The sequence below is a fragment of the Electrophorus electricus genome, chromosome 26 (assembly GCF_041902795.1).
Source record: "Electrophorus electricus isolate QZ-2024a chromosome 26, ASM4190279v1, whole genome shotgun sequence".
NCBI lineage: Eukaryota > Metazoa > Chordata > Actinopteri > Gymnotiformes > Gymnotidae > Electrophorus > Electrophorus electricus.
Genome location: NC_137522.1, coordinates 12,029,374 through 12,042,500, shown reverse-complemented (window position 1 = coordinate 12,042,500; position 13,127 = coordinate 12,029,374). Strand labels below are relative to the sequence as shown.

Below are 13,127 nucleotides of genomic sequence, written 5' to 3'. Positions count from 1 at the left end.
ATGGCAACGATGTGGATTTCCAGGACACAAGTAGGAGAGTTTTAGAGCACGAAAAATTCAGCAGGGCAGCCTGACGCCTGGGGAGCCCAGAAAGTCTGTAATTTTGCTGTATCCCAACTTGAAGCACAAAATATTAATTATGCTTTCTATGTATTTTTCTCACATACTTTGCCTTTTTGGTATTTCTTTGCAGTAAGGTTAAGCTTTGATAGTTGTGTACATTAAAATGTTTATTTTATTATATTTTAATTCTTGAGTGGGGTTGATATCGTTCATATCCTTGGCAGTAATGGATCATTATCTTAAAATCATTACCTGCCAGCATTAATTTTCCCCACTCACCCTACTTGAACGCAGCCATCAGACGTTCTGTCATTTTCTCCTCTTCTCATGATGCCTTTAGGTGATGACATCAGCGGTTCAGGAAGCGGCATGTGCAGTGAAAAGTTCTGTGTGCGAGGCAGGCCACCGGTCTTTGGGCCAAAACTGGACACGCCCAAACTCGACGCCTACGGCCCAGAGAACAAAAGGGTGAAAGGTTCTGGAAGTCGGCTTCGGCCCTGCGTCTCCTTAGTCTTCTTGTTGCTGCTCAGCTTTCTACTGAGACGGTAATGGAAACGGAGTCCTGCCAAACTGGACCAGGGGACTCAGGGTAGGAGTGCATGGAAAAGGTGGGGTTGAGGAAAAAACTAAACAAAACACGTAGTGAGCTAACAAAATTGCCAAAAGGAAAGTCAGTGAACGAATGGACCTTTTAACTCAGAGGGAAGGATCTCAAAAACTCTTCTTTTTTTAATGTTTTTTTTTTTTTTAAATGTATGTCGATATTTAGATTGGATTTTTGTGTATCAAAATTGTTTTCTGTAAATTTGAATATCAAACAAAGGTGAGATCTTAGAGACGATTGGTGTTTTTTTTTTTGTAATGGTACACATGGTTCTTAAGGTTCTTAAGCAAGACACAAGCAATCACAAGCTAATGTGTCTCATTTCACAATGCTTGATTTGTACAGGTTATTTGTAAACAATATTTGTTATTGTTTTTTGAGCACTTGACAAAATAATAATCTGGATGCTGGGAAATGCCTTTAAGGGAAGATTAGACAACAATTCCAGAGCAAAAAAACAATAATCCCTTAATCCCAATTGATATATAATAATTAGTACAAAGTACCATCGGTGATACATGATTCTGTCATTTTGCTATAGATTTCACTTACTGGTAGACAAAAATGCAAAACAAGAAATATATGTTAAAGTAAATGCATTAAAAATGAAAAAGAAGGCATAATTTTGGGTCAAATCTGTGTGCATGCTTCAGTCTTGAAGAGGCAATTGCTAACGACTTCGCTGAAACATTTTATAAAGCAGATGTTTGCAAGAATTTTCACGGATTGAGATAATTGTGTCATAAAAGCTCTTGCAATACGATCGCAGCTGCAGGCTAGATTTCAACATGTTGGATTTGATTCTTAAGGACTACATTTCAGCATTTACAGAGAAAGTCACTGTCAAAATAAGATCCTCTGGTGTCAGAACATCAGAGTAGACTCAGCTTGCAATTGATTTTCTACCTACTAGAATCCGAATCATCCAAAGACCTCATTTAGTTTGATAGGGAGGACGTTTAAAATAAAAATGTACTACTCACGTTGAATGTCAGCTTGTTGAATGTCAACAGACAAAATGCGTCAAATGATAAATGTTCTTTGTTCAGTTACAGACTTTGTACTTAAGTCATTTGTAGTCAATGAAATGCACATAATGTGGCTAACAAACACTGATCCCAGTGATTGAATGTTAAGGGTCGATTGCAAACCCTTTTCTCACGTGTTTTATCAGATGTTTGTGGCAAAGATTCCCGAGCACATTTACTTCAGCACATCACAGGGAGGATGTTTTTGATAACGTTTACATCCGACTTGCATTTCAACATTGATGGGTTTGTGAATGTTTTTTTACTGTAAAGAAAGAGTTTATCAATGTTACAATGTCTCATTCGCTTTGTTAGTCACTGATATCACTTTCAAAGATAACTTTTGTTTAATCAGTGATGCCCTTACTGTTATACTTTCTTGAAAAAAGAGCTACTGCACACTATTTATATTTCAGATTTGCCAATGGACTTTTTAATGTGGTGTGCACATGAATGTAAGTCATAAAACGATAAAACACAAAAACACAAAAAAGGCAATTCTAATGTCATCACCAAATCTTTTTTTTTTAAATCCCAAAACTATTCAAATCACAGGTTTGCTGCCCTCTTTTACAGACTTCTGATATTGCTGACATTTGCTGATATTTAATTAAGACTGTTTATCTCAATGTACATGGTCTTTGTATCACATCTCAAATAAAACTGTAATTTTCTTCGGGGTCATGGCGATGGCTATGTGTTGCTGGCGTGCTTGAGTATTCCCTGTCCGTCTTGACCTGGAAATCTCTGCCTTTTTGGGAACTTTTCTCTGAAAAAGGTTGTAGACGGATCCCAGAGCTGTACCTGGTCTGTCCAGTCCCTGGGAAGGCAAAAAGCCAAACAAACAATTAAAGGCTTCATTCTGTCTCAAAAAGTACTGTTGGTGGTTAATTAAAGATTAAATCTTTTTTTTTTTGGCCCACCCACCCTGACCGGAGGACTTTTAGAACTTTATTATATTTTAGCACTTTATCCACAGGCTGTAGAGAGCTCATCTTTGCACAGTGACAGAACTCAGCGCACACAGGTGTGTGGGGCTCCATCAGGTCTTTAAGTTGTCCTATCTTTAATGCCTCCCCCTGACTCTGCCATCGCTGGTGAATGCGCCTCTTCTGTAATAGCAACGTTTTCTCTAATCTCTTCAGCGTGTGCTCGGCAAGCGTCACTGATGCTCATAAAGCCTCACTGAACAGCAATCTGCACTTTACCAACTTGCAGAAAATATTCAAATAACACACACACACACACACACACACACACATGCAAGGCCACAGTTTTCTGTGCTGTGGGTCTTTGCCAGCCAACATATTCTTTCTCTCAGGACGTTAGAGGATTGAATGCCAACTGTTGTGCTTTCACTCGCCATGTTTGTATGTTGACTGCGAATGTTTTTGGTTGGAGTCCTGCATAGCGTGTGCACCAACCTCAGTGCCCACCCTCAACAAAACCACACATAACCGCTTCTCTGGGGCTGAGCCATGGGTCAAAGGTCCCTGATCTCTGACACTAGGAACTGCCTGGTTGCATTTGCAGCAGTATTACCTTGACCTACACTTAGCTGAGTAATGAATTCTAAAAAGCAGAGCCTTCAGAAACAAGCTGAGGAGCTCAAATTTCACAATATTTTCATCTCACAGCAGGCCTTTTTCAAATCAAAATCTATTTCTCCGATGTACCAATTCACAGATTTATGAATAACATATTTCCACATAAAGAAGTCTAAAGCTGCAAGAAAGCCGTTATGCTGTTATGGGAGTTTATATAGTTATTAAAAGGTACAGTGAGTAGCTTTTTTTATCTTGTCAATCATATACTATTGGCCCCAACTGGACACATGGCTGAGCAAGAGGTGGAAAATACGTTAAACAGATGTAACTTTGTTATTAAGCCAACAGAAAAGAAACTCCTCTCGCCCAACCCACCGTTACACTTGGCTTTAAGACTTCAGGTAAACCCTGGTCATAGTTTCTGGGATTTCTTGTCCCCTCCTGGAAGGATGGGGAGTGAGATATTTGCCAGGCGGCAGCTGTAAGAGGGGGGCTAGTGTTTGAGAGGCACAGCACCCTTCCAACCTGGCACACGGAGGCACTCCTCTCTGTGACGCTCGCTCCATGACTTCATCTTACACGTCTTACTGCAGTAAAACACCTCATGGCAGCGGCTACAGGGTGTCAGCACCACCCAGATGGAGCGGCCACACTGGTAGCAGTACTTAAACGGGGGTTTCCTGAAAGAGACACACACACACACACGCACGCACGCACGCACACACACCAACGTGCTCAATGAAGGACTACCTCAGACGAGGCCCAAAGCCCCGCTGGTGATGCGTTTCCTGTTTAACTAAGTGGGCTCTTACCTCACAATCATAGTCCCTGTCTCGCTTTCGGTCCCAGACCTGCAGGATGGAGGAAATAACCGTGTAGTTGTGTACTTCAGCTCTTTCAACAGTAACTGTGCGTTATTGAGCATGTCTGCGTGTTGGCGTGGACCTCAGATGAGACTCAGTCGGAGATGATGTGTCAGTGACTCCCACTTGGTTTCCAGGAGGTGTTGCTCCTGTCCCAGTAAACACAAACTTCTCTTTTGGACCAACACCTGGCGCCACCACACACACACACACACACACACACACACACACGCATGCACACACACGCATGCACACACACGCATGTACACACACGCACACAAACACGCACACACATACACAATCACACACGCACACGCACACACACGCACACAAACACACAAAGTCATGCTGACTTTTAATTGCAAGTGCACTGGTACAGTCTCTTGGTTACTTACTGTGTATACCCTGGCTCTGCTCAGCTTTCAAGCGTTGTGTCTCCATGCCAACGGCAGCCAGCCTCAGAAGATCTCCCATCATGCCAAGCAGTTGACGGCGGGCGTTGTAAGTCTGCCGCTGGAACTGGTTCAGTGCATGGTACGGGGCACGAGCTATGCGCCAGTCCTGAACAGAGAACACAGCTGGAGGCTCACATTTTACAGTAGACAACAAGGAGGAAAAAAGTCATTCAAAGACCACTGGTCCACATTTTGATTAGAGACTGGTTTACTTGTTTACAATGTTCATGGTCCTCATGCCCTCGTTGAACCCACTACAGGGACCTGCACAAGACCATTATATCAGTAGAGATAAGCTGCAATTATACTTATGACCAGCTGGGTCACAGCCAAGCAGTGACCACTGAGATCCCAGCAAGTCTGAGGGTGGCGAACCGGGTGGAGCGGGTGATGTGAGGGTGAGGAACATCTGCTGTAGTACCTGGTTAAAAAAGTAATGGGCATAATCCAGCGCTGTCCCGATGGCACACCTGCGGCCCTCGCCGACCACCACAGGCATCAGGATATTGGCACCAGCCTTGATCAGCTTCTCAACCTGAACGGCAAGAAATGGGAAAAAAGCCCGATCTGAGCTCGTATTCAACACCACGACCGGTTCTGTTCGGTACTGGCCCAGACTGGTTCGTAGGTTGCATGATTTTATTTATATTCACATTAGGTAGAACTGTACATTAGATGAGGATGGTGCAGGGGTACCAGTTTGATCCTGCTTTGTGCCAGGTGTCCGCGGTCATAGCTGAGGGTAGCAGCTGCGCACAGGGCGCTGCCTATGTGTCGGGAGAGGGGTAGGTTGGGGTCGGCTCTGGCAGCCAGGAGCTCGTCCACAGCCTGAGGACCGTTCCATGGAGGGTTTACCCAGGGGGTGAACGGGGGGGGGGGAGCAGGGTTAACATCACACCATGGTGGATGATACATGAATAAAGGGGGGTTTTGGAATCAGATTATTTTTGATTTATTTTACTATACAAAAAAAAAAATTCAAACTTGTATTCAAGGTCACTCACAAGGTCGTTGCCGCTGGCAATGGCCAGAGAGAGGGGGGAATGGCCGCTCCACAGATGGATGGTACTTGCCTTGTGGGTAAGGAGGATGGAGACCACATCTCTGGCATTCTACGGAACAGAGCATTCACACACACACACACACACACACACACACACACAGCACTATTCAAAACAAAGCACAAACCATTGTGTGTGTTCATATACCCTTATAGTCAACAAACTTCTTTATTTGCATGTCTGGCTCAACGATGCAATGTACAGATTAGGTCAATATTGCACTCACACGTTAACGCAAATATATTTCCATCACTTATGACAGTTATGTTTCCATTTTCTGTTTAGTTATGTTTACAGAAGAAGAATTAAAGGATGTGGCATAGTGTACGTATGTTATTATACAGTAAACACACACACACACACACACAGCAGGAGTGAATGCTTCAGTGAGGTATCTGTGCTTACCATATAGTCGCTTTCTCTCTGACAGGCCACGTGGAGTGGGGTCCTCCCACCATCCTCAGGCGTTGTCAAGATGACCGTGGAAAAGCAGGCGGGGCTTGCAGAACCGAGGGAGGAGCCATCCTGGACATCTGCCATGCTCTGTGCGCAAATGCACAGTCAGTTCAGATGGGATCAGCTTTTCCTTAAGTGTACAGTTATTACTTTTTAGTTACAGAAAGTAGCATTCACAAATCAGATTAGCATTTATAAACTTGTTTCTTAGAAACTGCATTTGTGCAGTTCCCCCCACCAGAAAAAAAAGCCATCAGTCACATTAGGTTTGAGTGCAGTAAGACAGACATGCTAAAAGTCAATAATTCGTTAACTTGTTTTCATGTTATTCACATGCCCCACTTGGTGCTCAGCTAAGGGAAAAAGAGCCATGTGTGAGGCAGCCTCTGCAGCTCGGACCTCGTCCAGCTCACACACTTCGCCGGCATCCTGGGCTTTGACATCGGGGTCTGCAGCAGCAAGCAGAAGCAGCTCGGTGATCTTGGGACCCTTGGGCCCAGGCAGGCCAGCTGCCACATGGAGCGGGTACAGACCCTTCCGCTACGGTAAACAAACACAAGGACAGGAGCTGTTAGTGGTATTAAAAGGGCCCTCATCATGGAGAACGGAATTTCCCTTGATTTACTGAAGAATTATTTTTCAGTAATATGTAAATATTGTTTAAATTAAAAAGAAAACACTGTTCACTCCCACAGTCCATATATCGAATCCAAGATGCAAAAACAACCTATTATTTTGAAATCACCGTTTCTCTGACAACCTCATTACATCCTGTTCAGGCTACAGCAGTTTAGCCCCACCCACTTACACAGTGTTTCAGCTCTGAGTGCTTTTTGAATGCGGTACAATACAAGGCAGCCAATAAGAACAGAGCTCATTTATCTTAATGCATCTTTGCTTGCTCAGTTGAAGAAGGACACTGTTCGAAATGTCATGTTTTTCTGGAAACCTTCACTGTACTTCACTGCAACTCTGACCACCTCGGCAGTACGCTGTAGCTGTAGCTACATTTACATTTATGGTATTTAGCTGTAGTTACTCACACTGGAATCTTCTTCAGTGATCTTATAATTGACCTAAAGGCGCAGTAACAGTCTGTTTAATTCTAAGGAATAAAAATGCTCGTGTAAAAATGAATGATGACTCTTTTTGGTACAAAAAGCCACATGTAAGTGGACAGCAAAGGAAAAACATAAAATATGAGAAAAGCGTAGCAAATGGCCCCTTCCTACACTTCACTGTCACTCTCACATCTTTCAGTGGAATACAGCCAAACAGAACACCCAAGCCCTGCCTGACACACATCAGCACAGTAACCGAACTACGAATTCAGAATGTGCCAGAGTAGATCAAGTCTGACTAATCTTAGCTTGGAGGTAGAGGAAGGTTGTTCATCCATACTCTCCGAATTCAGTGCTAGCACAAATCCAAGAAACTGTACCCATCTCACTGAGGTGGCTGAATTTACCAGGCCGGCATGACAGGCCGGGGCCAGGAACTGTTCTGCAGGAGCGGGCTGGGGTGGGCCTCACCTGGGTGGGTAAGGGCATGTCCGTGCGTGCGCCACTCTCCAGCAGTCTTTGCACGCCCTCGGTGTGGCCTGCTTTGATAGCCAGGAAGATGACTGGCATGGGAACGCTGGAGGCGTTAGGATCTGCCCCTCTCGTCAGCAGCAGCTGCATGGTGGTCCATTGGCACCTGTGCCTGGTGGGCAACCACCACGCAAGAGAACACGAGCCGTGGGAAACCATGTGTGCTACATGTCCAAGGCTAATTTCCAAAACAGTATTTATTGTTAATGCATGTTACATATCTTAATGAACAAGTCAAAAGATACTTACTACACTACAATCCTAAAATATCCTTGGATCTATAGAAAGCCTGTGTGTAGGTACACTATTTGTAAGCACATCATCTCAAAGTGCTTCAACCAACATCAAAGACTCACAAAGGCAACATGACTGGCATCTTGTGGACCGTTTCCTGGGGTTCTGTTGTCGAATCCTTGTCCTTGTGGCATGGAACCTCAGCCATCTGTTGCATGAGGTCCTCAGTGACCACAGAGCTGACCACAGAGTTGACCACGGAGCTGACCACGGAGCGAGGTGAGTCGTAGATGGTCTCTGGTGCAGCTCTGCCTCCATTTCTCCAGTCTGTCTCCTCCGCTTCCAGATCCACGTGATCTTCCACAGATCTTCTGTAATCTTCCTCCTCGCCCTTTGCTTGAACACCCACATGGATATTCCCATGGATATTCAGGAGCTGAATGGACCGCACCTCCTCCAGGAGCTCAAGCTCTGCTGCCTCCCCATTCCCAGCCCACGGGGCTTTCTCTCTCTCACTGGGCCTTTTGCGTTCCTCCGCATGGCCTGGAACGTCCTCGGCGCAGCCCACACTTTCGCCTGAAGGAACTCGCTCCACTTGTTCAGTCACGAACAGGCTGTCTGTAAGGAACAGTTTTCGATCACTGTCATTTCCAGGACTTTCTGTCAGGGGGCCAGCAGCCTTCTGCTGTGGGCTGTTCTCCATGGTTGAGGAGGCCTTGATCTGCAGAGCAAGCAAAAGCACGTTTGTCAAAAACAAACATTTATTGTGACGAATGTAGCTTAACAGTACTGCAACATAGTGTCTGAGCCAGGGACTCCAAAGCCTGGTTCTGCAGAATACCTGCACTGTGTCTGATTCCGTATTATACCTGTACTGTGCCTGCTTCTGTAATATACCTGCATTGTGACTGTTTCTGCAGTATACCTGTACTGTCTGCTTTCATAGACACATCATGTTTTTCTGAGTGTATTACCAAGCCATTCAGCCATTACGCTTTTCAGCTTAATGTGTATTTGAACAAAGAAAGCATTACGCAGTGCAGAGTTCCTGCAGAGCTGGCAAACAAAGGCCGAAGGTCATCGTCACATTACTGCATAAAAGGCTGCAGTCCTGGCTTTCGGTGGCCTACCTCTGGTTTCAGAGCGTCTCGCTGAGACACCTTCTCAGCTACTGTCTCATGCAGAGAATGGAACGGGTAGTAGAGGACGCAGCTCGCCGCCAGAGCAGACATGCCCTCCTCATTCACCATATTCACATCAGCCCCACTGTCCAGTAGCAAGTGGATCACATCGTCATGACAACTCACCTGTACAGCAATGAATGCATTATTTTCTGTCTTATAGTACGTATACAACACAAATAGGTTATTAAATAAAGATCATGGATATCACACGTCCCACTCTCTGACATGTTGGAGGGAAATCACAGATGTGCATATCTCATTGTTCCAAATGTGTATGTGTGTGTGTGTGTGGGGGGGGGGGTGTCAATGAACAAAGAGTAATACAAGTGCTGCCATCTGCTGGTGAAATATTTTAATATCGTATGTAAAAAATGCATAATAGATATACATTTTCCCAATTTTTGCTTTAAAACTACACAGTGAACTCTAAAATGAACAGTGCTTTGTCTACCATGCCTAGGTTAGTTTAAACAACAATGTGAGGTGAAACTGAAACATATAAACTTTTCATTATTATTATTAAGTAGTATTTCTGTATCCCTACACTGGTCCATCTACAGTACACGTTACACAAAATCTAGTCTATTCAAGTCAGAGAAGCAAGAAGAAGCTACTTTTACATTTCATATCTGGTCACTAGACAAGTTTCCCATCATGAACTATGACCACTTTACCTTAAATTACATTATCACTACAACCAACATACCATATTATTGGTGCCCAACACTGCAAGTCTTTTGGTAAAATATGTTAAGTTCCATGAGCTGTACAGTACAAATCTTACACTGCGAGTCTTAGCAAGCGAGTCTTAGAGTGCAAGTCTTACAAAGCGAGCCCTTCAGTGAAAGTCTTACAGTGCGAGTCTTACCAAGCCACTCTTACAGTGCGAGTCTTATGAAGCCACTCTTACAGTGCGAGTCTTATGAAGCCACTCTTACAGTGCGAGTCTTACCAAGCCACTCTTACAGTGCGAGTCTTACCAAGCCACTCTTACAGTGCGAGTCTTATGAAGCCACTCTTACAGTGCGAGTCTTACCAAGCCACTCTTACAGTGCGAGTCTTACCAAGCCACTCTTACAGTGCGAGTCTTACCAAGCCACTCTTACAGTGCGAGTCTTACCGTGGCTGCAAGAAGGGCAGTGCATCCTCTTGCATCAGCCACATCAGGGTGGACTTTCCCATCGAACAAAATGTCATAAACATTCTGGTAGAGACCAAGGGATGCTGCTCTGAGGAGCTTTTCTGATGTGCGCTCCACAGGGCCCTTGGGTCCAAACCCCTCCCTGTTCATAGCCAGTACGGCAGCAACATCCCAATCCAGCCCCTCTGCCTCAAATCTACAGCAAAAGAGAGAGACATGGTTGGGAACATTTACACATGATAGACTAAAATGAGCACTGTGCACTTTGTGTGTAGGTAAGTACAGGACACAGAAAATCATTATTTGAAATGTATTAGTGTAAAAAGGTCTGGGCATTCTGCATGCCTTCACACTTAAACATGAACTAACTTTTTAACAACAAATACACATTTGTTAATCATTACTACAATATTGTCTTTTACAGTTTCCAAACCTCAGGAGGCTGTTATGTAAAGGAGTATGTGGGAGTGCTCTCTAGCATGTCTGCTCTGTGGGAGAAGTGACCAGTGGTGTGAGTGACCCACGGGGTTAGTGCTCTGTGTGTGCAAATCATTCCATTCACCTGATCCAACAAAGGCAAGTCATCTTTCGACAAAATAATGAAGACCAATTGTTACCCATGTCAAATGAATTATATTCATGCATATACTACAAAGCATATATAATCACAATATAGCATTCAGCCCATACAGTTCAGTCCTACCTCTGTATACAGAGAATTGCCATTGTTGGATGTCACTGTGTATATAGTGCATTCCCAAAGCTGTAGTGTCATCATTAGCAGAAGAGCCCCTGTTGTGCTGCTGACCTGTGGGTGTGGATGTGGGCTTCCATTTGCTGCTGAAGAGGCGGGTCATCAGAGAACGAGGGCATGTGGATATCACCCCTGCCGAAGAACAGGAGGTCAAGCTCCTGCCGCCGGCTCTGAGGAGTCGGCAGGTGGTCCGAGTCAGTAGAGTAGCTCTCGATGCCTGGGGGCAGGACGAACCACTCGTCCTGCTGCAGCGGTGGGCCGCAATCCCAAGGGGGAGCCATGGAGTTGACTCTCCTGCTTTGTGTTGGGGAAGCTTGAGCGAATACCTGGGTTTGGGTGTAAAGAGGTGCACGGCAGAAGAAAACATAATTTGAAATGTAATAGTCTGAAAGCATCGAATAGAAATATCACAATCACGTAATGGCACAAATTTAGCAGGGTGTGATGTGCGATTTTACTTTTATGATTTCATTCCAAGAACTTTTAATGTTATTTAATTTTAATTGAATTTAATCATTGTGGCAGTGAAGAGTGAAATGCTGAAGCCGTCCCAACCTGGGTCTGAAGCTGCTGCTTTGGGACCAGGGCCATGTACTCAGGAAAATCTCTCAGGGTGAAACCTTCACCCACGCAGGTGGGCAGACGCAATAGCCAGTGCCTGTACCATAGACCCACGTCCTGCCGCCCATCCAGGTATGTGGTCACTCCAGGTCCGAAGCGCTCGTCAGCGTGGTGTAGACCCTGAGTAGAGAGGAATTAACACAAGAATTAACACAGGGGACATTTACGAGTCCCTCGCAACACAGACAACGGATGCGTTATGTAGCTAGCTCTCGCAAACTCGTCAAAATCCAAAGCTATAAAAGTTAGATGCAGGACTGGATTAAAACGATTTAATAAACGATCCACGATCAGAAAAATCACAACGTATAATCACACACATAAAAAACAACGGGTTACACAATTTAACCTTTAATTATCGTGTCGTATAATGATTATTTACCAGGTATTCCACAAGCTGTGGTTTTACCTGGAAGGTAGTTCCATCGTGGAACCGCTGGAGCCCGTAGCCTTCCTTACGATTTAGATAAAACTTTCCCGTGAATTGTCCGCCATCTGGCCATGAGTACGTTCCACATCCGTGGCGATAATCCTTGTAGAAGGAGCCTTCATAAAACTAGCCCATAAACACGTTTAGTCACCATGCGGAAGAACAGGTCGTGAATACAGTTTTGTACTAAGCATTTGTACCTCAGCAATCTGCATGAAATCCTGGTTTGCAAACATAATATTGGTCTTAATTCAACGTCATTCAGTCGCTGACACACGACATGTATTTGACAATGACTAATGAAGGCAAACAGTAGACCAACAAATCACAGATTAACCACCATTGCTTTGGATGGTCTACCTCTCCGTTTGGCCATGTGAAGACACCGGCGCCTTGTTTCAAACCGTTGACGAATTCTCCTTCATATTTGGATCCGTCCGGCCACTCCTGGATCCCGCGTCCGTTTCTCTGGTTGACACATAAACCGCTCCTAACGCTCGTGGGTCGGGGCAACGTCATTCTAGCAAAACCAAGCGTATTGACATTTTGCATACTGAGCGAACGACTTCAAAAGACATTTCTGTTTTTACCAGTATAGGTTTTCAAAAAAGACATTTCCACGGCTGTTTTACGCGCAACTTAACTTCGTTACCTTGACAACCGTAGTTTTATTTTGACGAAACACGTGCCCGATAGGGCCTTTGCCCATCTCGTGCGTGAGCCGCGCTCTCTGCTGTGTTCTGGTCTCCGGGCCGTAAACTGTTCCTTAACGGTACTTAACACACGTAAAGACGTCTGCTCTTCTAGTTAACTCGAGTCGACGCCGACTAAACAGTCGGCATCACTGACTAAAACAAATGTAAACATTCATCCCAGACGTGTGTTTCAAGTAACCTTGTTGTTTCCAAGTTACAGCGACATGCAACTTAGCAACTGAGACTTCAGACTTCCCAGCCACCCCCCTCTCTCTCTCTCTCTCTCTCTCTCTCTCTCTGTTGTCCAATAACTTTGACTAATCTAGTGAAGCTGATCATTCACGTAAGTATTTCAAAGAATTCGTACTTAATTATTCCTCGGTACTTTCACAGCTACCA

The 13,127-nt window shown here is 44.6% G+C and overlaps 2 protein-coding genes across 10 annotated transcripts in view; one reads left to right on the top strand and one right to left on the bottom strand.

The window, feature by feature from the left end:
• gpc1a (glypican 1a) overlaps positions 1–2,369 on the top strand; it is a 23,775-nt gene extending 21,406 nt beyond the window's left edge. The window contains exons 8-9 of the mRNA XM_027005504.3: positions 1–30; positions 404–2,369. The exon at positions 1–30 is cut by the window's left edge and continues 146 nt beyond it. Coding sequence (XP_026861305.2) covers positions 1–30; positions 404–612 — 239 coding nt within the window. The 3' untranslated portion in view covers positions 613–2,369. The remainder of the gene's footprint in view (positions 31–403) is intronic.
• ankmy1 (ankyrin repeat and MYND domain containing 1) lies at positions 2,100–12,933 on the bottom strand. 9 transcript variants are annotated; one of them, XM_081708246.1, is made up of 19 exons: positions 12,686–12,933; positions 12,394–12,553; positions 12,013–12,159; positions 11,538–11,723; positions 11,037–11,308; positions 10,208–10,424; positions 9,034–9,210; positions 8,026–8,624; positions 7,610–7,781; positions 6,495–6,617; positions 6,027–6,164; positions 5,565–5,672; positions 5,257–5,388; positions 4,982–5,095; positions 4,501–4,666; positions 4,188–4,293; positions 4,055–4,093; positions 3,768–3,922; positions 2,100–2,515 (listed from the first exon to the last, which is right to left on the bottom strand). In XM_081708246.1, exons 2-19 carry the CDS (start codon positions 12,550–12,552, stop codon positions 2,349–2,351), a joined length of 3,177 nt encoding a protein of 1,058 aa, XP_081564372.1. In that variant the 5' UTR covers position 12,553; positions 12,686–12,933; the 3' UTR covers positions 2,100–2,348. The 9 variants fall into 9 exon arrangements, with proteins under 9 accessions (XP_081564372.1, XP_026861300.2, XP_026861299.2 ...); XM_027005499.3 differs by having other exon boundaries at positions 6,477–6,617; positions 7,610–7,775; XM_027005498.3 differs by having other exon boundaries at positions 6,477–6,617; positions 12,686–12,932.
• Between the last annotated feature and the right edge of the window lie 194 nt (positions 12,934–13,127).

Bases quoted from the DNA above. Each gene is read 5' to 3' on its own strand.
- ankmy1 (XM_027005498.3), bottom strand. From the start codon at position 12,552: ATGACGTTGCCCCGACCCACGAGCGTTAGGAGCGGTTTATGTGTCAAC. The intron at 10,425-11,036 runs GTCAGCAGCACA...CTTTTGCTGTAG, and splicing joins GCCCACATCCACACCCACAG to ATTTGAGGCAGAGGGGCTGG. The intron at 5,389-5,564 runs GTGAGTGACCTT...AACGGTCCTCAG, and splicing joins TTGCCAGCGGCAACGACCTT to GCTGTGGACGAGCTCCTGGC.